Genomic DNA, 24,080 nt, shown 5'->3' with positions numbered 1-24,080 from the left:
TTTTTCCTCAATTCTTTATTTTTATAATTTATGTTCTTTTTCAGTTATGTCCTTATGTTCTTTCTTTGGCCCTGTACTTCTTTCTTTTGGTATTTCTTCTTGATTTCTTTTTGTTACTTTTTTGTTTTCTTTCTTTCTTTCTTTCTTTCTTTCTTTCTTTCTTTCTTTCTTTCTTTCTTTCTTTCTTTCTTTTCTTTAGTCTGTTCTATTTAATTTATTTTTGTTATTTTCTTCCATTCTTTTGGTAAACAGATGGCAACTTAAAGTATACAAAACACACTAAAAAGAATGAATCATTTAACCAAGACCATACAGCTTTTGACTCATATTTCTGCAGCAGCAACTATAGAACAAAAGGTTTTTTACGGTCAGATTTTGTCAGTCTGTTAAATGAATCATTGTTGCAGAGCTTTGACTGTTTAAAAACTTTGAATTGCACAGAAAAGACGAGACAAAACTGCTGCTAAACAACTGTTTTCAACTGAAAATGTAGCTCGGAAAGAAACACGCATTTGAGCAGATTTTTGCCAGAGAATTTCCTTCCAAAAATCAGTTGCTTTTAAGCACAAAGAGCAGTGAGCCCTGTTTGTCCTCCTTTTCCTGCAGCGCAGATGGAAGTTCATAAGCCTTTTTAATCAATGATCTGCCGGTGGAGAGGCTGCTGTTCTCTGCCTCTCCCCCGAGGCCTTTTAGGCATCAGAGAAGTGGTTTTTGAAAAATAGTAGCCGTCACGGTAGTCATAACACCAGCACCAGAACGGCTTGCCCTTAATTAGAGAAGCACATCGTTCTGCGATAAGACGAGGAGGTGCTGTGTTTTACGCGACTTTGCTGTTCCATCACTCTCGCTGACATGCCTTGGAGCTGTTTGCACATGGAAACAGACATGTTCATCGCTCTTTGTAGGACAGACAGGTGCAGTGTACTCATTCACACACACATTTAAATTACATTTAGTCATTTAGCAGATGCTTTTATCCAAAGCGACTTACAAGTGAGGACAATGGAAGCAATCAAAATCCACAAAAGAGCAATGATATTCAAGTGCTATAATAAGTCTCAGTTAGCTTAATGCAGTACATGTAGCAAGGTTTTTAAATCGTATAATAATAAAAAAATTAAAAAAATAGAATAGGAAAAGCTAGTGTTAGGGGCCTTTTTTGCTTTTGTTAATTGTATAAAAAATAAAAAAGATAACAGAGTATAAAACCATTAGAGAAGCTACTTAGTTCCTTCCTCCTTTTTTTTGTAAGAAAAAAAGCTGTTAGTAAATGATAATATTTTAATGTTTTATTTTTTGCATATTTTATTATTTAATTTCAATAATGTATTTATTTAGAATAAATTACATATGTAAAATATTGCAAAAATTATAAAAAAAAAAAGTATTTAAAATATCTCAATTTAAATTGCTTTGAGTCTTGCCATTTATTATGTTTCACATATACTGCATACTTAATTATTTTTTAATATACTTAATTTGTAGCTGGTTGTTACCCAGTGCTGTTGCTTTTGAAACTGTGAGCAAGACTTCCATTCTGCTCACTGCCAGACTCTAAAATTATAAAGCCCAATCTGGGGCTCGGATGGACAATAGAAAGCCTGTGAGTTATTATCCTTCAGCTCCTTAAGATGAATCACCCTGTCTAGAAGGTAATACACAATGAATATATGATCAGTGTAGTAAATTCAGCTAGAAAGATGTCTAAAAACTTCATCTGTACTAACTCACATTGACCAGAAGAATTGGGGAAAAGTTCCAACCTAAAATTTTTTTTTTCAGAATACATTATTTTCCCATAATGTATTGTACTGCATGTATAAATCTGGCTTTAATAACTTGTGAGTTACTCACACCAGCTTTGAAAGCAAGTTCAGGGGAGATAATGATCGCATCAGAGGTGAGGAAGATAGCATGACTTGCTGCCAATGTACATTTCAGTCACCATGGATCCTATGCTTGCTGCATTCTGGCTTTGATCATGTGAGCTCTACTACTGTTTGTAGACAAGCTAACAGTTGTACTTGCAGCTAACCGAGCTGCCAGGCTCTCTCCAGGCAAATATCACACCCTCCTTTAGATGGTTTATTTACTATCTCACCACCCACACAATCCACTGGGTGGTCTTATTTGTCAGGAACCACAATGTTTGTTAAATGTGCGCACTAAAGCAATTGTAAACATCAAAATGTCAGCGGGATTTGAGATTCTTTTTTAAAATACTAATTTAAGGTCAGGGAAGAAGATGTTTCTGTGATCACTTTAGTGTTTTTTTTTATGCATGTTGCGTGTTTATAAGACTGATAGATAGACAAAGAATAACAGAATAACAGGCAGAACAACAGATTGATAAACAGAATGATAGACAAATAGACAGAATGAGCGATATACGTAGACAGAGTAACAGATAGACAGAACAAGAGACCATCGGATAGAAAAATAAAATAATATATATATATATATATATATATATATATATATGTAGACAGAATGACAAGTGGATAGACAGATAAACAGATACAAGTTTAAAATTTGTTTACATGTGCTGCACTGTGTATTTATTTTAAATTTTAGCCAAAAGTTTAATAGTTTAGTCGTGAGTTTTTGTCATCTTTATTAGTTGTTTTTAGGCATATATATTTTTATTCAATTTAATTTTAGTTTTAGTTGTTTTAATGCAAGTTAAACTAAAAAAAAAAGAAAAAGAAAAAAGTTTAATTTGCAACTAGCTTTAAAAAAACTGTTAACGTTTATTTTATTTCAAGTAACCTTTTTTTGGTTTCTAGTTTTAGTTTTCTGAATAAACCCTGATATTAAAGACACAATACCGCTGGAGGCCGCGTATTCAAAACAAAGGCATAGTTTGATGATGCTTTGACTGAGTGTGGAATCATGGGAGTTGTGGTCTTCATCCCCACAGCTGATGCAATCAGACGGGACTCGGGCAGAAATCATGAGCTAATGATTTATTAACGTAGTAGAATAAAGCAAGGTGAGACTGAAAGCCGTCGAAACGAGGTTGCTGAACGAGCGTGACACAAGGCTCGAAAGCAGTGGAGCAGCGCTGTTTTATCACACTAGATACGTTTGAAAGTTCTGTTATAATCCTACTCTGTTCGGTCATCACCTGTTTATTAAAATGCTCAAAATGTTAAACCCTCTTTGGTGTTTCCATTTGTTTTCTACAAAACAAAACCAGAAATCGAGGGGTTATGACGTCACTGGCGGGCTACACAATGACACTATGGACACGGTCCGTGTCACTAGTTAAAATTGCTTATTTCTTTGGATTTAAACGTTCTTTGAAGCATTTGGATTAATGTCCTGTAAGTGCAAAAGTCAGCAAAATATATAACACTGTTCTAGTGGTTTTAATGATTTTAATGAAAGCAAATTTTACATATTGTGCCTTTAAATATCAAAATATTTTGGTAATAAGCTGTTTTGTAAACTCAAACTCATCTTCCTTCCATCATCCCATGCTCAGCATTTTTCATAAACGCAGTGCGAGCTCTGCCAAGTCGGAAATTGAACTGGAAGTCTGATGTCCCTGATATTCAGCGGTCTCATTGTCCGTGTCGTGGAGCATGCGCTGCTGACCTGGTTTGAGTTCAGAACACGGTGATGAAGTACCCTCTTCTATCTGATTATACGTGCTCCTTCAGGTTCCCTGCCGCCTGGGCTGTATCTTGTCGGAGCTGAATAGACCAGACAGCTCCGACTCTCTCCACACCCCACCGAGATATTTTAGCAGCATGGCATTTTATTCTCTCCTATCACTTTGAGAGAGAATGTGTCCTAGCATTTAATGTGCTTCATAATGTCTGTGCACGTAGACAAGACGCAATCTCAGCGTATGGACACACTGCTATATTTTGTGAGTAACAGGTGCATTTAAATAAAGCATTTTTTGGGGGGGTTGTTTGTTTTAAGGTGTGGTCAAATTGTGCAAAAACATAGTGGTCAAATAGTGCTAAATAATTCTCCAAGCAGCTGACCAACACAAATATATGTTTGAAAGTGACAGTGTTTTTATCATTTGATGTGTTGGGAGTGTGCATTACATGTAACGTGAGATTACTTTTTCAAGGAGCTTTTTCAAGTTAATCTGTACTCCCCATTAATAACTGAACTCAGTGTGTACGGAATTACTCAGAAGAGGAGTGACTCCATATTCAGTAGAGGACCTCTTCATGCCACTTCAAGCTTGCAGATGCGTTTTGTGCATAAACAACAGCAGTGTTATTAGAAGACTGTCCAGATACAACCTCTGCGACATTGAATTATGTTCAGCAGGGCACATCAGCTGAGACAAGCAGGAGATGGAATGGGAGAATGAAAGAAGGGGAGAAGAGAAAAGAACAAAAGGACTGTTGATGTGCCTGAAGCCTAGAGCATGGAGAAGCTTCAACCATTAACTGTGTGTCAGACTCTCCAGGCACTAACAATAGCACAGACACTCTTCTCTTTCTCTTTCTATCTCTTGCTCTCTTCCCCTTGTTTCTTCCATATTTCATATTCATAGGGAGAATATGAAATATAGGCCTGTGTCCCTCACACCAAACTCTTGAATATAGCAGGTTTGTTTGAGCATCAAGCCTATTAATAGGGATGTTTAATGTGCGATTTTCAGTTATTTATGCAAATCTTAGGATGCGTGTGACACCGACAGGCTGTAATCTTTCCGTTGTAGTGCTGAGGTACGTCAAGACGGGGATATTATTGGAACACTGGGTTGTTCAATGTCAGGATTATTTTAGGATTTCCATTGCTAGGATGAAGTTTAGTGCCTTTCCAGCTGAAATCTGACCTGAAATTGTAGGTTTTAAGTGTTTGAGGATTACGTGCCTTTAAGCTCTTTGAATTGTGTTTCTTTCTCATTTCTTGACTTCTTAGGTCTAAAAAAAGATTTTTGAAATCGCTTGCAGGTAAAAAAAAAAGAAAAAAACTACTTATTTTGACGTAGTGTCAACTCTTATTTCTATGATTCATTTGAGTTTTCAGATGGTTTTCAGCCGTTTTCAGCTAGTGATTTTGTGCAGTGGGATTTATTGTAGTCATTTTGGCTCAGTGATGTCAAATGTTGGCAGGTCAGATTTGTTTTGAACATTACTACCTGAAATGTGTTGTAGTTTAACAAGGGGAAGGTCTAGTGTCATAAGAGTGCTGCCAAGTGACAAACTAAAAGTAGCAACAAAACTAATTTAACTACAGTTAAGTAAAACTAGTTCAGCCGTTTAAAGACAGTGTCACTTTTCCACTAATGACCACTAATGATTCATTCCAATCAACTGCTTCAGTTGGTGTGTGTGTGTGTGTATACAACCCGAATTCCGGAAAAGTTGGGACGTTTTTTAAATTTTAATAAAATGAAAACTAAAAGACTTTCAAATCACATGAGCCAATATTTTATTCACAATAGAACATAGATAACATAGCAAATGTTTAAACTGAGAAAGTTTACAATTTTATGCACAAAATGAGCTCATTTCAATTTTTATTTCTGCTACAGGTCTCAAAATAGTTGGGACGGGGCATGTTTACCATGGTGTAGCATCTCCTTTTCTTTTCAAAACAGTTTGAAGACGTCTGGGCATTGAGGCTATGAGTTGCTGGAGTTTTGCTGTTGGAATTTGGTCCCATTCTTGCCTTATATAGATTTCCAGCTGCTGAAGAGTTCGTGGTCGTATTTGACGTATTTTTCGTTTAATGATGCGCCAAATGTTCTCTATAGGTGAAAGATCTGGACTGCAGGCAGGCCAGGTTAGCACCCGGACTCTTCTACGACGAAGCCATGCTGTTGTTATAGCTGCAGTATGTGGTTTTGCATTGTCCTGCTGAAATAAACAAGGCCTTCCCTGAAATAGACGTTGTTTGGAGGGAAGCATATGTTGCTCTAAAACCTTTATATACCTTTCAGCATTCACAGAGCCTTCCAAAACATGCAAGCTGCCCATACCGTATGCACTTATGCACCCCCATACCATCAGAGATGCTGGCTTTTGAACTGAACGCTGATAACATGCTGGAAGGTCTCCCTCCTCTTTAGCCCGGAGGACACGGCGTCCGTGATTTCCAACAAGAATGTCAAATTTGGACTCGTCTGACCATAAAACACTATTCCACTTTGAAATAGTCCATTTTAAATGAGCCTTGGCCCACAGGACACGACGGCGCTTCTGGACCATGTTCACATATGGCTTCCTTTTTGCATGATAGAGCTTTAGTTGGCATCTGCTGATGGCACGGCGGATTGTGTTTACCGACAGTGGTTTCTGAAAGTATTCCTGGGCCCATTTAGTAATGTCATTGACACAATCATGCCGATGAGTGATGCAGTGTCGACTGAGAGCCCGAAGACCACGGCATCCAATAAAGGTCTCCGGCCTTGTCCCTTACGCACAGAGATTTCTCCAGTTTCTCTGAATCTTTTGATGATGTTATGCACTGTAGATGATGAGATTTGCAAAGCCTTTGCAATTTGACGTTGAGGAACATTGTTTTTAAAGTTTTCCACAATTTTTTTATGCAGTCTTTCACAGATTGGAGAGCCTCTGCCCATCTTTACTTCTGAGAGACTCTGATTCTCTAAGACAAAGCTTTTATAGCTAATCATGTTACAGACCTGATATCAATTAACTTAATTAATCACTAGATGTTCTCCCAGCTGAATCTTTTCAAAACTGCTTGCTTTTTTAGCCATTTGTTGCCCCCGTGCCAACTTTTTTGAGACCTGTAGCAGGCATTAAATTTTAAATGAGCTAATTAAGTGGATAAAAGTGTAAAATTTCTCAGTTTAAACATTTGCTACGTTATCTATGTTCTATTGTGAATAAAATATTGGCTCATGTGATTTGAAATTCCTTTAGTTTTCATTTTATTAAAATTTAAAAAACGTCCCAACTTTTCCGGAATTCGGGTTGTATATATATATATATATATATACGGTATATGTGTGTGTGTGTATTATCTGATATAATTTATCCTTTATTATCATACATTATTTAAATATATAACAGTACATATACACATATTGTGTCATATTTTAGTATATATTTAATATTATATATTTAAATAATACATGATATAATTTAAATATTCCATATTTAAGTAATATATAATATTTTATGCATTTAAAAAATATCGCCACTTGTAGCTTCTATTTATAGTTTAGCTTGCAGCTAAAAAGAATAAATAAACTGTGGATTAAATACCTTAAAATTATAAGAAGCTTGTAGCTTGGCATGCGTAAATGAATATTTTTCCCAAAAATTAACATTGGCTGTAAATTGACTCACCCTCAGGCCGTCAGAGATGTAGATGAGTTTGTTTCTTTATGGGAACAGATTTGTGGAAATTACATCACTTGCTTACCAGTTGATCCTCTGCAGTAAATGGGTGCCATCAGAATGAGAGTCCAAACAGCTGATAAAAACATCACAATAATACACAAGAAATCCATACTACTCATGTCTTGAGAAGCAAAAAGCTGTGTGTTTGTAGGAAACAAATGCATCAAGACATTTTAACTGTAAATCATTGTTTTCTGCTAAAATACGAGTCCTCTATCCATAATATTGTTTTCTCCAGGGGAAAAAAGCTTGAAATATGCACAGATCAAGCATTGTTTACAATCAAAAAAAGACCAAAATAGTTGTAAACAAATATGTTAAACAGCTGTTTGGACTCTCATTTATGATGGCACCCATTCACTGTAGAGGATCCTCTGGTGAGCAAGTGATGTTATGCTAAATTTCTCCAAATCTGTTCCTATGAAATCTGTACTCATCAACATCTTGGATGGTCAGAGTACATTTTCAGCAAATTTTCATTTCTGAGTGAACTATTCCTTAAGTTTCCAATCAATGATCTTGTTATTACTTTTGAAGCATTAAACAGAACTAAATCTTTTTTTTACAGTCTCCTTGATTTGATTAAGATTAAAAAGCATCATTTTACCAACCTTTTGGCAAACAACTGGATCTTGCTACAGTAACTAATTATGCAACAGAAGTGGACAACTGTTTTAATTTGGTCCCCTAGACCCAGTTTTGCTCAACTCTCTCTGCTTTTCTCCAGCAAATTCTGAGTGCTATCAGAAATTGTTCCACTGCAGCGCAAGTTACGTCATCTCATTGGTGGGAAACGGCATCTGTAGCCTTCCTCAGTTTCATTCTTCCAGCAGCATTAAATCACTGCTTGCTCTGTGGCAGTAGATTGCTGTGGTCCACAGGGATGCAGAGTTATCTGTGTTGCGGTAGAAATAGGCCTCGGCTTCCCAAGGTGCACACTCAGCTTACCTCCACAGTAATTGCAACCTCACATTCAGTGAATGATGAGCACTGATGGTTTGACCTCCAAGACTCAGATGCTGGTGTCATGCATAATCTTCATTGCAAGAACCATGATAAACTCATTTAGAGATGTGAAAATCTTTTGTTTGTATTGTGGCTAATTGTAGCGTTTAATTCACTTAATGATGCACCACCCACAGCGGTTTTATACACAGCAATACTTACTGTAGAGCAATGCGGTGAAACTGGGAGAGCTTAAATGCAGAAAATCTGGTAGAATGATGATTTCTTAGTGTTGGTTCTTGGTTGAGTTACGTGTAAACATGTATAGTTTGCAAACTCTGTATTCTGAATCAGAATCAGAATCAGAATGAGCTTTATTGCCAGGTATGTTCACACATACGAGGAATTTGTTTTCGTGACAGAGCTCCGCAGTGCAACATAACAGCGACAGAACAAAAAACACAATAAGGAATAAAAAATACAAAAAAATACAAATAGGTGGGTAAGGATTGACAATATACAAATTGACAATGTATGGCAGGTATATTAAAATGAGCATTTATGTATGTACATGTATATTATGTGGAAAAATTTTAACTGTACGCTAAGTATGTGTGTTTGGATAAATAAGTGTATGTGTATATAAATATAAATATAAGTAGTATAGTGTGTTCCATGTATGTACATGTATATTATGTGCAAAAGATTTACGTGTACGCTAAGTATGTGTGTTGGATAAATAAGTGTATGTGTATATAAATATAAATATAAGTAGTATAGTGTGTTCCATGTATGTACATGTATATTATGTGCAAAAGATTTACGTGTACGCTAAGTATGTGTGTTGGATAAATAATTGTATGTGTATATAAATATAAATATAAGTAGTGTAGTGTGTTCCATGTATGTACATGTATATTATGTGCAAAAGATTTACGTGTACGCTAAGTATGTGTGTTGGATAAAAAGTGTAGTGTATATAAATATAAATAGTGTAGTGTGTCCCACAGTTATTATCAGCTGTTCATAAGATGGATTGCCTGAGGGAAGAAACTGTTCCTGTGTCTGGTCGTTCTGGTGCTCAGTGCTCTGTAGCGTCGACCAGATGGCAACAGTTCAAAGAGGGAGTGTGCTGGATGTGAGGGGTCCAGAGTGATTTTAACAGCCCTTTTGCTCACTCTGGATAAGTACAGTTCTTGAATAGATGGGAGGGTTGTACCGATAATTCGCTCAGCAGTCCGGACTACCCTCTGTAGTCTTCTGAGGTCAGATTTAGAAGCTGAGCTGAACCAGACAGTTACTGAAGTGCAGAGGATGGATTCGATGATGGTGGAGTAGAACTGTTTCAGCAGATCCTGTGGCAGGTTAAACTTCCTCAGCTGGCGAAGGAAGTACAACCTCTGCTGGGCCTTTTTCACAATGGAGTCAATGTGAATGTCCCACTTCAGGTCCTGAGAGATAGTGGTGCCCAGGAACCTGAATGACTCCACTGCAGTCACAGTGCTGTTCATGATGGTGAGTGGGGGGAGTGCAGGGGGGTTTCTCCTGAAGTCCACAATCATCTCCACTGTTTTGAGCGTGTTAAGCTCCAGGTTGTTGAGAGTGCACCAGACAGCCAGCTCTTTAACCTCCTGTCTGTAAGCAGACTCGTCACCGTCCTGAATGAGGCCGATGAGTGTGGTGTCATCTGCAAACTTCAGGAGCTTGACAGAGGGGTCCTTAGATGTGCAGTCATTAGTGTACAGGGAGAAGAGCAGTGGGGAGAGAACACAGCCCTGGGGAGCTCCGGTGCTGATTGTACGGGTGCTGGATGTGTATTTTCCCAGCCTCACTAGCTGCTGCCTGTCTGTCAGGAAGCTGTTGATCCACTGACAGACGGAGGTGGGCACGGAGAGCTGAGTTAGTTTGGGCAGGAGGAGGTTTGGGATGATCGTGTTGAAGGCAGAGCTGAAGTCCACAAACAGGATCCTCACATAAGTCCCCGGTCTGTCTAGGTGTTGCAGAACATAATGCAGTCCGATGTTTGCATGAATATTTCAAGCTTCAACAGTGATAACAAGAAGGACATGGACCACTTACTAAATCATCTAAAAAAATGTACAGAAAAATTTGTAATGTTCCATGGTAAATTAACAAATATGAATCAAAACATAATCCTGAAAAACTACGTCTTCCTACATTACATAGAAAACAGGTTGGCCATTAAGATTTGATTTATTAGCTAAATGTAAATATGTAAATGAGCAGAAGGGGAAAGATTGTGAAAGTTAGCTTTAGGATGTTAAGCTACTTATTAGTACCTTATTACGACACTTAAAGGGATTGTTCACCCAAAGAAATGAAATTTCGGTCATCATTTACTCATTCTCAAGTTCTGATTGCTTCTATTGAACATAAAGAAATAAGAAGATATTTTCTGATCTCCATTGACTTCCATAGTAATTTTTATACCATACCGCGGAGGCCAATGGGGACCAACTGATAAATGATGACAGAATTTTCATTTTTGGGAGAAGTATCCCTTTAAATAATGTGCAAATGAAGGAAAAGGGAATCTGATCCACTTATTAAAAATAAATAAGAGAAATATGTAGGAATATAGGAGTGCATTTAAATTGTTACAGAGGATTGTATCAGAGCCGATCCTCCCAATACACAAAATATGCAAGCTGCGTAGGGCCCCCGAAACCCCAAGGGGCCCCCATGCTCTCAAAGATCATTTAATTTTAGTTTTGTTTTTGAATTTGGCCAGCGGTTATGAAAACATGAATTATCATTTCTTTAAATCTGGTGCGTTGTTGCCCTTTCTGTGTAAAAATCAGCCAAATCATGTAATGAGAATGTCGTACAGTCTCGCTTGAGACAAAAAAAATGAGTTGAAAGTGTAAGTTGAAAGTTGAAGGCGTGAATCGAGACAGAGTGGAACACAAATGCATTTCGTTCATTCGTTCATAACCACTCATACCCCAATGTCAAAATTACGAGCGGGAAACTTTCCTTTAGCCACGAGTTTCAGAGAACATTGCGAACACACTGAATGCAACGTCTATTTTGACGATAAATTAGTCGAAATTAATTTAAAAAATGACGTATAAAATATGATAGTATTTGTACAGTTAGGATATAATATGTAATAATTTGGTTCACAGCTCCTCATTCTTAAGTCATCATTTTGAAGTAGAGTTAAAAGAAAACCACCATCTCGCTCCAACCAAACTGATCTGAACGCACCCGACGTCATTATAATTATAACTTTCCAACTCATAAATATATACTTCCCAGAAGGAGTTTCAGTTAAAAGAGCAAGTCGTCTTTCTAAGAGTTTCCGTGCTCTTGAATGTGCATGCGCATTAACAGTAAAGATGCAAACTGTAAACTGTTAGCAAACAGCATAATTTAAGATAAAAAGCTATTTTTTTTAGATTTAAGTATATTTTTAAACATAATCTTGACCAACTGTTTTGGAGATAAAATCGAAAATACTGCTTGGAGGCATTTTCAAGATGGCCACCAAGTGATCGACTTGCCATAAAAGGCCAGACCACAAGTTGACTTTACAAACTATTGTGAAAGTTCGGGGTGTTAACAAAAAATCATGAGATTCAGCAGTAGATACAGAAGTATCTCTGAAATTCTTGCAACACTTTCTTCCTTCAGAGAGATTTATTTGTGCAGGCCAACCACTATAATTTGTATCTATTGTTTTCAAGTGTGAAGATCTCAGAGGGTTTGATTGGATCTTACTGTGATGAAGTCTTCAAGTATTAATCCCTTAACAAGGGCCTCGGCGAAGCATCATAACCAGCTTGTTTATGACAGAAGGGAGACTATACACTTAAGAGTTGAGGCAGTGAAGCACTCTATTAGTGTTTTATTTTCCTAGAGACTGTCCCTCATGGCCATGGACTGTGTTTCTGAGAGATAGTGGCTGAATAAAAAGATCACATTTTAATGATCCGGCATCTGCTTTGGAGGTCAGTCGCTCCTCTTGCTGTTAAATCTTCCAATTTTTACTAGCAGACTTGGTTTTGTTTCTGTTTGGTTCAGTACATAGTGTGTTTGTGGGTTAATGCTAGTCTCTCAAACAGGTGACTCATGAGTTAGACGCTCAATTGGGAGTCTTTTGGATTGATTCCTCAAAAAAGTTGTGCAAATCAGATGCTGTTTGGTAGAAGTTGTGATTCAGGCACTTGATGTTTCGAAGCTCTTTTGTAATCAAATGTTTATCATGATAAATGACAATTATCTACTTGTATTGTTTGTAGTGTTGATCCTCTGTGCAGTTGTTTCCTTCGCAGGACTAGCTTCGTTCAGGGTCCACTGAGACCGTAAACAGTGAATGGACCTAAATGAGAAAGTCATGGAGAAATAGAAAGAGACGGAATTGGGAAAGAAGGAACTATTTTAAGCTTGATGTGTAATTAATCATAAGCCAATGGCACGACACAGAAAAGGCTTTTCATCCCTTTTCCTCTGTTTTCTTTGTTGTGGTTGTTTATCCACCCTTCTACTCGTTCACCACACGTCAAAAGTTACTTAATGCATCTTGATCAATCAGATCACTACACTGAAAGAAACATTGGTGTTTCATTTAGAAATAGCTAGAACATTTCACAAGAAATGACAAATAAATAGCAAGTAACATTAAATTAAATAAGACATTTTGAAGTAGAAATACTGAAATAGTATTTTATTGAAAACATGCTCCAGTCGTTTTATTTACACTTTTACATCGGTTTAAACTTGCAAAATCGATTTATTAGTAGTAGTAGTAGTAGCTTTTTTCATGATAAATTTATGGTCACTTTTGTCACTATTTACTGTTTTTATTTTCATTATTTTTAAGTTCATAAGAATTTTATTTTAATTTATGTATTCATAATTTTATCGTCACTTTATTTTTTTACTGTTTTAATAATATTCCAAATTTTATTTTATTTTCATTTTGCCATGTTTGTGCTATTTACTATTTTATTATTTGTTTTACATTTATTTTTTATTTATCAAATTTTTATTTTTATTTATGGCCCAGTACAGTATTTAATTATTGTTTACATTATTTTCTTTTTATTGACAGAAACAGTTTTATTACTGTTTTATAAACAGTTTAATTGTTATTATTATTATTATATACAATTTTTATTGATCATTTTTACGGTTTTATTAAAAATATATTGTTATTTTAATTATTCATTTATTTTGTTTCTGTTTTTAATTATTGTTTTTAGCATTTTCATTAACAGAAATACTGATTTTAACTATTATCATCATCAATTTATTTATTATTTTAATATTTGTCACTTTTTTTACTATTTTGATTTTAAAAATTTTTTTTATTTTTTTGTTTTTTTTCATGGTTTTTAACTATTGTTTTTTTTAGCATTTTCATTGCCACTTTTTATTGACAGAAATAGCACATTAATGAAATAGAGTGGCAATGGGAACAGAAAACTGCGTATTCGTTATGTTATATCTTAATGTGCCTTATCAATCATATAACTATCGGATTGGGTGTGCACATTCCATTCACACTTGGAAAATGGATCTAGATCAATCTGCTAATCCTCAAATCTTTCCCTTAAGTGTTCTCCTTGTCCTATCTTGACTTAGTATTCGAGTGTCGAGGTTACTCTGTCCACGATTGCTTGCTCACTTGAGTATTGCAAAACTCCTACATTTTCCATGCTAGCGTAATTCCATTTGGGATGAGTAAAGCTTACATACAGTATGTGGCCTGAATAACCAGATGCATTTACGCCTCAAACCACCTGCTGAGGTATGTCCACATTATCCACAGCTTAGGGAAGCGATCTCCATCGGGACTAGCGATCTGTGCAGGAAATGGCCTATGTCCTGACTAATTGTTTGGGACCTCAATGTTTTTTCCCCTTGCACTGTTCCCAGCTTAGCGACAAGAGCTCTCCATCCTCTCAGAAAACGATCCGTTTGACGGGATTTGGGATGAAGAAGCTCTCGAGTGGGCGCTGAAGAGTTGATTTCATCACTATGATGACGAGGAGTCCTTGAACTCTGTCGTTCTTGTGGAGTTGTGTGAAAGAGGAGTCTCTGGTCCGGGCGGCATTTATTAAAATTGGTCAATGTGGATCTCTGTGTCATCGTGCCCTGTGTGGAGAATTCACAATAGCCTCTCGCTGAGCCGAGCCGGCTTTGAGTGCCCATGAGAGAAAACAGGGGAATGTTTATCCTTTTTTCCTCGCTATGAAGCAGCAGTCACTCATGTGTCATATACATGTCAATCTCAGCCATCCAGCTGGGAGTTTCTGCTGTCTGTTGTCTTTGGACTAAAAGAACAATTGACTGCAAAACGGAAAATATTCACTGTGTCCGACTTTCAAAGTTTGTCCTTCATGGAGTTCTTTGTCTGTTGTGTTTGTGTATACAGTGTGTGGATTTAATGTAGTTTTAAAAACCACTTTAGTTTGTCACTTAGCAATGTGGGAGAGGCCTTGAGCCAGTTTCAAATATGAATAATTTATGTATAAAATGGAATGGGTTTGATACGTTTTGATGTCTGCTCTCAACCACCCTGTTGAAAAGACCAGCACTTGTTGTGTTTTGGAATCTGGTTTGCTAGTTTCAATCAAACCAAGCTTCATATTTTATATAATTTTTCACATTTTCCCCCGGTTTTTAAACTAGTCCCAGGTTATAATACATGTCTAGGCTGTTTTAACTGAAAGAAACGTGCATTGACATATTTTAAATATATAAGTGTCAATGATTTGTCTCTAGATGCACTCCAGTAATGTTTATTTATTTATTTATTTAATTATTTATTTTCTAAACCACGTTTATAAAAGCTATTGAAATGTCCTTATTGAACTATGACTTAATCCTGGCTTAATCTCAGCACTGTCTGTGAAACCAGGCCATAATATATGAATATTATAATAACTAATATACATTATAAATATTGTTCTAATTTATTTTCTAAATGTTTACATTTATATTCATAACCTTAAAGTAGTATCTTATTGGACAAAAAGGAAGTAAATTAATAGTTTTATAGTAATAATAATGATATATTTATAAATATATATATAAATATATATATATATATATACGTATATATATATACGTATATATATGTTTGTGTATGTTTGTGTGTGTGTGTGTGTGTGTGTGTGTGTGTGTGTCTGTGTGTGTGTGTGTGTGTGTGTGTCTGTGTGTGTGTGTGTGTTTGTGTATGCGTTCAAAATTGTTTCATTGACAGAAAGGGCAACAAACAAGGTAATATGTATTAAAGATATAGAAATATATATAAACAAACAAGGTCATATGTAATAAAAATGTGTGTGTGTGTGTGTATATGTGTATGTACAGGTCCTTCTAAAAAAATTAGCATATTGTGATAAAGTTCATTATTTTCCATAATGTAATGATAAAAATTAAACTTTCATATATTTTAGATTCATTGCACACCAACTGAAATATTTCAGGTCTTTTATTGTTTTAATACTGATGATTTTGGCATACAGCTCATGAAAACCCAAAATTCCTATCTCAAAAAATTAGCATATCATGAAAAGGTTCTCTAAACAAGCTATTAACCTAATCATCTGAATCAACTAATTAACTCTAAACACCTGCAAAAGATTTCTGAGGCTTTTAAAAACTCCCAGCCTGGTTCATTACTCAAAACCGCAATCATGGGTAAGACTGCTGTCCAGAAGGCCATCATTGACACCCTCAAGCAAGAGGGTAAGACACAGAAAGAAATTTCTGAACGAACAGGCTGTTCCCAGAGTGCTGTATCAAGGCACCTCAGTGGGAAGTCTGTGGGAAGGAAAAAGTGTGGCAAAAAACACTGCACAACGAGAAGAGGTGACCGGACCCTGAGGAAGATTGTGGAGAAGGACCGATTCCAGACCTTGGGGGACCTGAGGAAGCAGTGGACTGAGTCTGGAGTAGAAACATCCAGAGCCACTGTGCACAGGCGTATGCAGGAAATGTGATACAGGTGCCGCATTCCCCAGGTCAAGCCACTTTTGAACCAGAAACAGCGGCAGAAGCGCCTGACCTGGGCTACAGAGAAGCAGCACTGGACTGTTGCTCCGTGGTCCAAAGTACTTTTTTCGGATGAAAGCAAATTTTTGGCAGAAGGAAATGCCAAAATGCCTGAAGTCCAGTGTCAAGTACCCACAGTCAGTGATGGTCTGGGGTGCCATGTCAGCTGCTGGTGTTGGTCCACTGTGTTTTATCAAGGGCAGCGTCAATGCAGCTAGTTATCAGGAGATTTTGGAGCATGCTTCCATCTGCTGAAAAGCTTTATGGAGATGAAGATTTCGTTTTTCAGCACGACCTGGCACCTGCTCACAGTGCCAAAACCACTGGTAAATGGTTTACTGACCATGGTATTACTGTGCTCAATTGGCCTCCCAACTCTTCTGACCTGAACCCCATAGAGAATCTGTGGGATATTGTGAAGAGAAAGTTGAGAGACTCAACACTCTGGATGAGCTTAAGGCCGCTATCGAAGCATCCTGGGCCTCCATAACACCTCAGCAGTGCCACAGGCTGATTGCCTCCATGCCACGCCGCATTGAAGCAGTCATTTCTGCAAAAGGATTCCTGACCAAGTATTGAGTGCATAACTGAACATAATTATTTGAAGGTTGACTTTTTTTGTATTAAAAACACTTTTCTTTTATTGGTCGGATGAAATATGCTAAGTTTTTGAGACAGGCATTTTGGGTTTTCATGAGCTGTATGCCAAAATCATCAGTATTAAAACAATAAAAGACCTGAAATATTTCAGTTGGTGTGCAATGAATCTAAAATATATGAAAGTTTAATTTTTATCATTACATTATAGAAAATAATGAACTTTATCACAATATGCTAATTTTTTGAGAAGGACCTGTACACACACACACACACACACACACACACGTTTTTATTACATATGACCTTGTTTGTTTATATAGATTTCTATATCTTTAATACATACTGTATTACCTTGTTTGGTGCCCTTTCTGTCGATTAAACAATTTTTAAAGCTATATATATATATATTTCTACATTTTTTTATATGTAATATGTTTGACCTTGTGTGATGTACTTTTTTGTTACTGAAACCATTTTGAATACCTCAAACGCTAAAGAGTTAATAAAAAGTAGTGATTATTCATTTATTTTATATAAGTCTTCATAATATATATACATTTATATTCATCATTTGTCATTTATGACTGTTTTATAACAATGTTGACACTGTTTTTAACTACCCCTCTCTCTTTTTGGGAGAGGGGAAGGGGGTTAATAGAAAGACATTTATTAAGATTCAAGCAATGTATTGTTTTACTATTTTGTTTTAATTACGTACTTATTTATTTATGTATTTATTTATTCATTTTTTTTTTTACGGCATGCCTGTGTTGGTCTACTAATGCTAGCAGCGCTGACAGTCATAATCCAGGCTGAACCAGCATGGGATTTCACATGGATTTTTTCAGCATGGTGAGCTGAGCTGAATGCTGTCTGTAAATACAAATAGCTAGAAGAGAAATGCAACTGCAGTGGAGTAGCTACAGAGAACTACTGCACTGCAAACCTTGCCTTTAATCAGCTTGGATACTTTGCTTGTGTATCATTGCATGTTTGGTTTTCTTAAGGGATTGTGTGTTTCAAGAAAGTTCTGTTAGAGGAGAGAAATAAAACCAGCTGTCAAAACAGACAAGAAACAGTACAGCTCATTTCTGTCGAACAGCCTGTAACAAAGTAAAACTTGATATGATGTGGGAAGTCGAATGCACACTGTGTGTGTTGCGAGGCCGTGTTGCGATTTATCTCCCCTGCTGTAAATAATTGTGCGTTAGGAATTATACCGGAGGAGACGTGGTGTGTTTGATGCACTGTCAGATTGCGTTTCATGGCTGGAAACAGATTATAAAGCAGCACTTAATCAATTTCCCGGTGCAAGTCATATACTGACGTCCTTGTAAAGGTTCCCTGTCCGCAAGTTGATGTAATTATGACTTAATCTGTGAAATTTTCCATACATCAGCACACCCCAAAACATTTCACCGTACAGATTTTGTCAAGAGTCATAGCTCACGGAAATAAAGTGTGTTTATGACCCGAGAACGGTATGGTAATGTGCAATAAAAATAGACAAAAGTGTGCACTGCTACTCTAGGCGATGATCAGATAATTTATGAAGGCCGGGGATCATCAGAGGCGGACATAGTGAATCGCATTGTCCTTCCCTGTGGAGCATCTGTCATAATGAAAGGGGGATGACATCAAACTTGTGCAAATCTCTCACCTTGTTGAAAGTCATACACTCAGGCTTCTCTTCGTTTTCAGTCGGAAAAGTGAAAGATTTCTGCTTGTGTTTAATGAAAGAGGCCCAAACTTGGGTTGGGTGCACATACTTTATATGCAAACATTGAGCCTTGGTGCTCATATGGGAAATTTAGGTTTGAATAGTTGGCTATAAATAGTGTTTTAAACCTGGTTGTCTTCTTTTCGTTCTTTTTCGACAGCAGAAGATGATCCCTGCCAGACCAACCCGTGCCTGCATGGTGGGAGCTGTCTGACCGAGGGGGAGGGATACAGTTGTCTTTGCCCTCAGGGCTATTCGGGAGAGAGCTGCGAGATTGGTAAGTGGATTAAGAGAGGTCAGGGTCGGGACAAAAGAGGTCAAGGACATTTGAAGGGGCTCACTGCAGCTCTAGAAGTGCACTTGAATTTATGCAGATGGGTAAAATTGGATATAAAACCAATGCAATCATTTCTTCTTAGGGTTCTGCCTTTGACCCTTGATGTAAAACCAATGAATATGATTACTAGCATGATGAAGACTTACAATGTCCGCCAAAATTTAATTTAGTGTATACGTTTTGTTTTGTTTTGTTTTGTTTTGTTTTGTTTTGTTTTGTTTTGTTTTGTTTTGTTTTGTTTTCCAATCAGAGATTATAAAGGAACTGTAGATTTGGGGATTTTTAATACAAATCTTAGTGCATAAGGTAAATAAACTTAATTTACTCAAAAATATAATATTTTAAATTATTATTATTATTATTATTATAGAAGATCAAAAAATGTCACACTTAAACATGCAAATGCATTTTTTATTAAACCTTATTTACTAAAAATAGCATATTTTGAAAAAAAAATATTATTATTATTATTATTCATGTTTTTTTTTCTTTGCTTTTTTTCATTTGGTCACTTTTTACAGTTTTATTTTTTATTTATTTTAATAGGAATTATTATTTCGATGTTGCTTATGTTGCTGTCAGTATATAAATTAATAAATTGTAAGTAAATTATTTTGTATTAGAAACAATAATTAATAATAACAATAACAGTAATAATAATTGAATAGTGATAATAATAATAATAATAGGAAAGAAATTGTATTATTATTATTTTTATAAATATTATTATTACTAATTATTATTATTGTAATAGAAATAACTATTAACAATCATTATTATTATTATTATCATCATCATTATTATTATTATTAACATTATAGAAGATCAACACATTTTCAATGTATTGCATGTTTATAAATATTTAAAATAATTTTATAATATACATTTAAAAGGGGGTATAGGTAAATCATTTTGTCTCTAGGAGGTTCAGCTTACTGCAAAATTTGGGAACCCCTGGTGCAAACTGTGAGGTGGCATGTACGGGAAGTGGCTGCATGATCTGACAGTGCTGCACAAAGCTCATTCTTCTCTGTCAGACAAGAACGGGAACAGGTGAAGGGAGAGCTGCGCTGGAGGTTGGAAGGGTTTCGAGGAAATGAGAGCACACTCTGAACAGGAGCACAAGGCTATGCTGTAGAGAAAAAAATTAGAGAGGGATAAAGAGGTAGAAAAGAGACAGGAATAATATAAATGGAGTAGCTACTGTAATCACTTGAAGGGAGAATGAAATGATAGTTTTCCATAAGCAGTTAACATCCATAATGTGGTGAATATTTGAGTGATAATGCAGGATGGAGTTTTATCCTTCTGAACTGGATTGAATCATGACAAGTAGACGTTGTTATTATCAGTACTATTAGTGTTACTGTATACAGTCGTGGCCAAAAGTTTTGAGAATTACATAAATATTGGAAATTGGAAAAGTTGCTGCTTAAGTTTTTATAATAGCAATTTGCATATACTCCAGAATGTTATGAAGAGTGAGCAGATAAATTGCATAGTCCTTCTTTGCCATGAAAATTAACTTAATCCCAAAAAAACCTTTCCACTGCATTTCATTGCTGTCATTAAAGGACCTGCTGAGATCATTTCGGTAATCGTCTTGTTAACTCAGGTGAGAATGTTGACAAGCACAAGGCTAGAGATCATTATGTCAGGCTGATTGGGTTAGAATGGCAGACTTGACATGTTAAAAGGAGGGTGATGCTTGAAATCATTGTTCTTCCATTGTTAACCATGGTGACCTGCAAAGAAACGCATGCAGCCATCATTGCGTTGCATAAAAATGGCTTCACAGGCAAGGAACTTGTGGCTACTAAGATTGCACCTGAATCAACAATTTATAGGATCATCAAGAACTTCAAGGAAAGAGGTTCAAGTCTTGTAAAGAAGGCTTCAGGGCGTCCAAGAAAGTCCAGCAAGCGCCAGGATCGTCTCCTAAAGACGATTCAGCTGCAGGATCGGAGTGCCACCAGTGCAGAGCTTGCTCAGGAATGGCAGCAGGCAGGTGTGAGCGCATCTGCACGCACAGTGAGGCCAAGACTTCTGGAAGATGGCCTGGTGTCAAGAAGGGCAGCAAAGAAGCCACTTCTCTCCAAAAAAAACATCAGGGACAGATTGATCTTCTGCAGAAAGTATAGTGAATGGACTGCTGAGGACTGGGGCAATGTCATATTCTCAGATGAAGCCCCTTTCTGATTGTTTGGGGCATCTGGAAAAAGGCTTGTCCGGAGAAGAAAAGGTGAGCGCTACCATCAGTCCTGTGTCATGCCAACAGTAAAGCATCCTGACACCATTCATGTGTGGGGTTGCTTCTCATCCAAGGGAGTGGGCTCACTCACAATTCTGCCCAAAAACACAGCCATGAATAAAGAATGGTACCAAAACACCCTCCAACAGCAACTTCTTCCAACAATCCAACAACAGTTTGGTGAAGAACAATGCATTTTCCAGCACGATGGAGCACCGTGCTATAAGGCAAAAGTGATAACTAAGTGGCTCGGGGACCAGAATGTTGAAATTTTGGGTCCATGGCCTGGAAACTCCCCAGATCTTAATCCCATTGAGAACTTGTGGTCAATCCTCAAGAGGCGGGTGGACAAACAAAAACCCACTAATTCTGACAAACTCCAAGAAGTGATTATGAAAGAATGGGTTGCTATCAGTCAGGATTTGGCCCAGAAGTTGATTGAGAGCATGCCCAGTCGAATTACAGAGGTCCTGAAAAAGAAGGGCCAACACTGCAAATACTGACTCTTTGCATAAATGTCATGTAATTGTCGATAAAAGCCTTTGAAACATATGAAGTGCTTGTAATTATATTTCAGTACATCACAGAAACAACTGAAACAAAGATCTAAAAGCAAACTTTTTGAAAACTAATATTTATGTAATTCTCAAAACTTTTGGTCACGACTGTACATAGGAATAGTGTTTTTTCAAGATTTTCTATAAACAGATGATAAAACTTACAGAAAATCCCCTAAAATCCACTCATAAACTAGTATCATGGCAATACGTTTTATTGATGCTTGCTTTATTTGTCATTAAGTCAAAATGGCTGATAACTCAAAATTCAGTGGCTAATCAAATTGATGTGTGAAACAAAATGATGATTCGATGCTAAATGAAATGATGAATCAAAATTATTCTGGTAAATATGTGCCATGATGGTCTGTGCGAGGTGGATAAACGGTCTAGGAGAGGACAAGTTTGAAAAGTATATTTTCCCAAAATTTAAAAATAGCAGTAAAATTTTAAAACCGACAATGACCAACATCTTCAAAGGAGATATCAACGAATTGGTTCTAGCTCATACGATTCAAGGGTAGTTAACGAAAGGCTAAATCTGATCATTAAAGCGCCACCTAGTGTCTGACAAATGTACGTAGAGAATGGGTGGGATTTGAAACAATTACAGTCTTTGAAAACCAGTTTTAGGGCAGAAAAATAAGAAAGGATGAGGACAAAATCTGTGCATATATATTTATCTCTCTTAATATTAACTTTTAGTTGTAAAAGGTGCACTGCTTTTGTGCTCATCTCATGACCATTATAAGCCAAACAGACAGCTGAGGACATAATAAGGTGTCATTCCGGAGAGGTGTCTTGATGTCAAAGGTCCCAGCTGTGTTATGGTGGAGAGGTCAAATGTTATTATGCCGGGTCTCTTGATCAATCTTTGCACAAGCTAGCTGCAGATTCAATATGTGAATTTTGCTAAACTACAACAAAGAGTCGATCCGTCGCTAGCACTTGTGCTAGTAAGCATTACAGTGTGATGTTAACTGGCGTGTTTGCTAATAACACTTCTATTGATTTGATTCACAGAAATGTTTCATACTATTCTGCACAGCCTTATGGATTCATTTCAGATTTTTGATGCAAACGGCTTTTGGAAGAAAACAATTGATGTTTATGTAATTCCAACACTTCTGGACGTCGAAAGTTCCTTGGGGTGATTTAGCAATTGGCTGTTCCTGTGGAGCATTCTCCGTTAGTGGTGTGTGTAATATTAATTACAGCCAAAGGCAGAAGGCTAATTGCATATTACTGTAAAATCTTGACCACATTTTGTACAAACCTAACACTTGATCTCTGCAGTCAATGTGTTGTCAGACAAAAGGATGAATTATGTAGCAAAAAATGTTCTTTGATTTTCTTTTTTTATTTATATTCATTAGCACTGGTTGCTACAATTAGCCTTGCCCTGCTATGTTGCAAGCATGACCGTTTATGTTGCAAACATGAAGAATACTGTACCTCAGATTGGGTGGTTTACTGAGGAAAGGTGTAGTTTGGCAAGAATTTGTCAAATTTGTCTGTAACAACCACCCTAGAAACTACATAACAACACTCTAGCAACCAAATTCCATGCCCTCACAAAATCTACAATCACTTTCTATCTATCTTAGGAACAAAATGTGTAGTGTAGTTAAATGACACTGCAACACAATGTCCTTGGACTGCATCCTTTGGGACTCAAGTTGTGCTCAAGAGGTATTTAGGATCCTTGCATAATTTATTAACTACACATCTGCCGGGCAGTTGAAACATTTATGAGAAAGAGCTTATAGAGGCTCGCTGCAGGGACAAGATCACTTTCTTCAGACGCAACACATGCCAACATCAGCCAGACGAGGCTGTCCAACAATCTCCACGGGACTCCCACTCCAGGAGATACATGAGCTGGATTGAGACGCATTCTGAGTTTGATGTTCAATAATTTAAGGAATGTTTGAATAGTTCACACATTCATTGGAGACACAAAATGGTGCTGACATTTCTTGACGGGTTTGGATTGCTAGTTGTAACTGTTCTCAAGCATGAGAGACAACTCTAAACACCCTCTTTCTGGCCATATTGTAAGTTAAAGAAGCTTTCAAACTGGCTACAATAGACACAAAATGCATTTACAGTTGACTTCAAATAAATATTCTAGGTTCGAAATACACTTTTATTGACAGAATGTAGTTGATTACCATGAACAACAACTTTGACATGTCCTTTGACTGTGAGGTATTCCTGAAGGTTTTTGAAAAATCATAAAGCTATTAGTTTAATTATTCCATTAATGTGTGTGGAGAATACTCAAATT

General features: G+C 36.7%; 1 protein-coding gene across 2 annotated transcripts in view; it reads left to right on the top strand.

Annotated features, from left to right (window-relative positions):
* Nucleotides 1-24,080, top strand: part of LOC132131449 (neurocan core protein-like) — a 115,337-nt gene that overhangs the window by 52,748 nt on the left and 38,509 nt on the right. The window contains exon 9 of one of the 2 annotated variants that reach the window (XM_059543474.1): nt 18,809-18,922. In XM_059543474.1, coding sequence (XP_059399457.1) covers nt 18,809-18,922 — 114 coding nt within the window. Of the gene's footprint in view, nt 1-18,805; nt 18,923-24,080 lie in introns of both variants that reach the window. The other variant, XM_059543473.1, reaches the window with a different exon arrangement.

Source organism: Carassius carassius, chromosome 48, assembly GCF_963082965.1.
Source record: "Carassius carassius chromosome 48, fCarCar2.1, whole genome shotgun sequence".
NCBI classification, from domain to species: Eukaryota; Metazoa; Chordata; class Actinopteri; order Cypriniformes; family Cyprinidae; genus Carassius; species Carassius carassius.
Note: the sequence above shows the minus strand (reverse complement) of the source record. Positions and strands in the feature narration are given on the sequence as shown.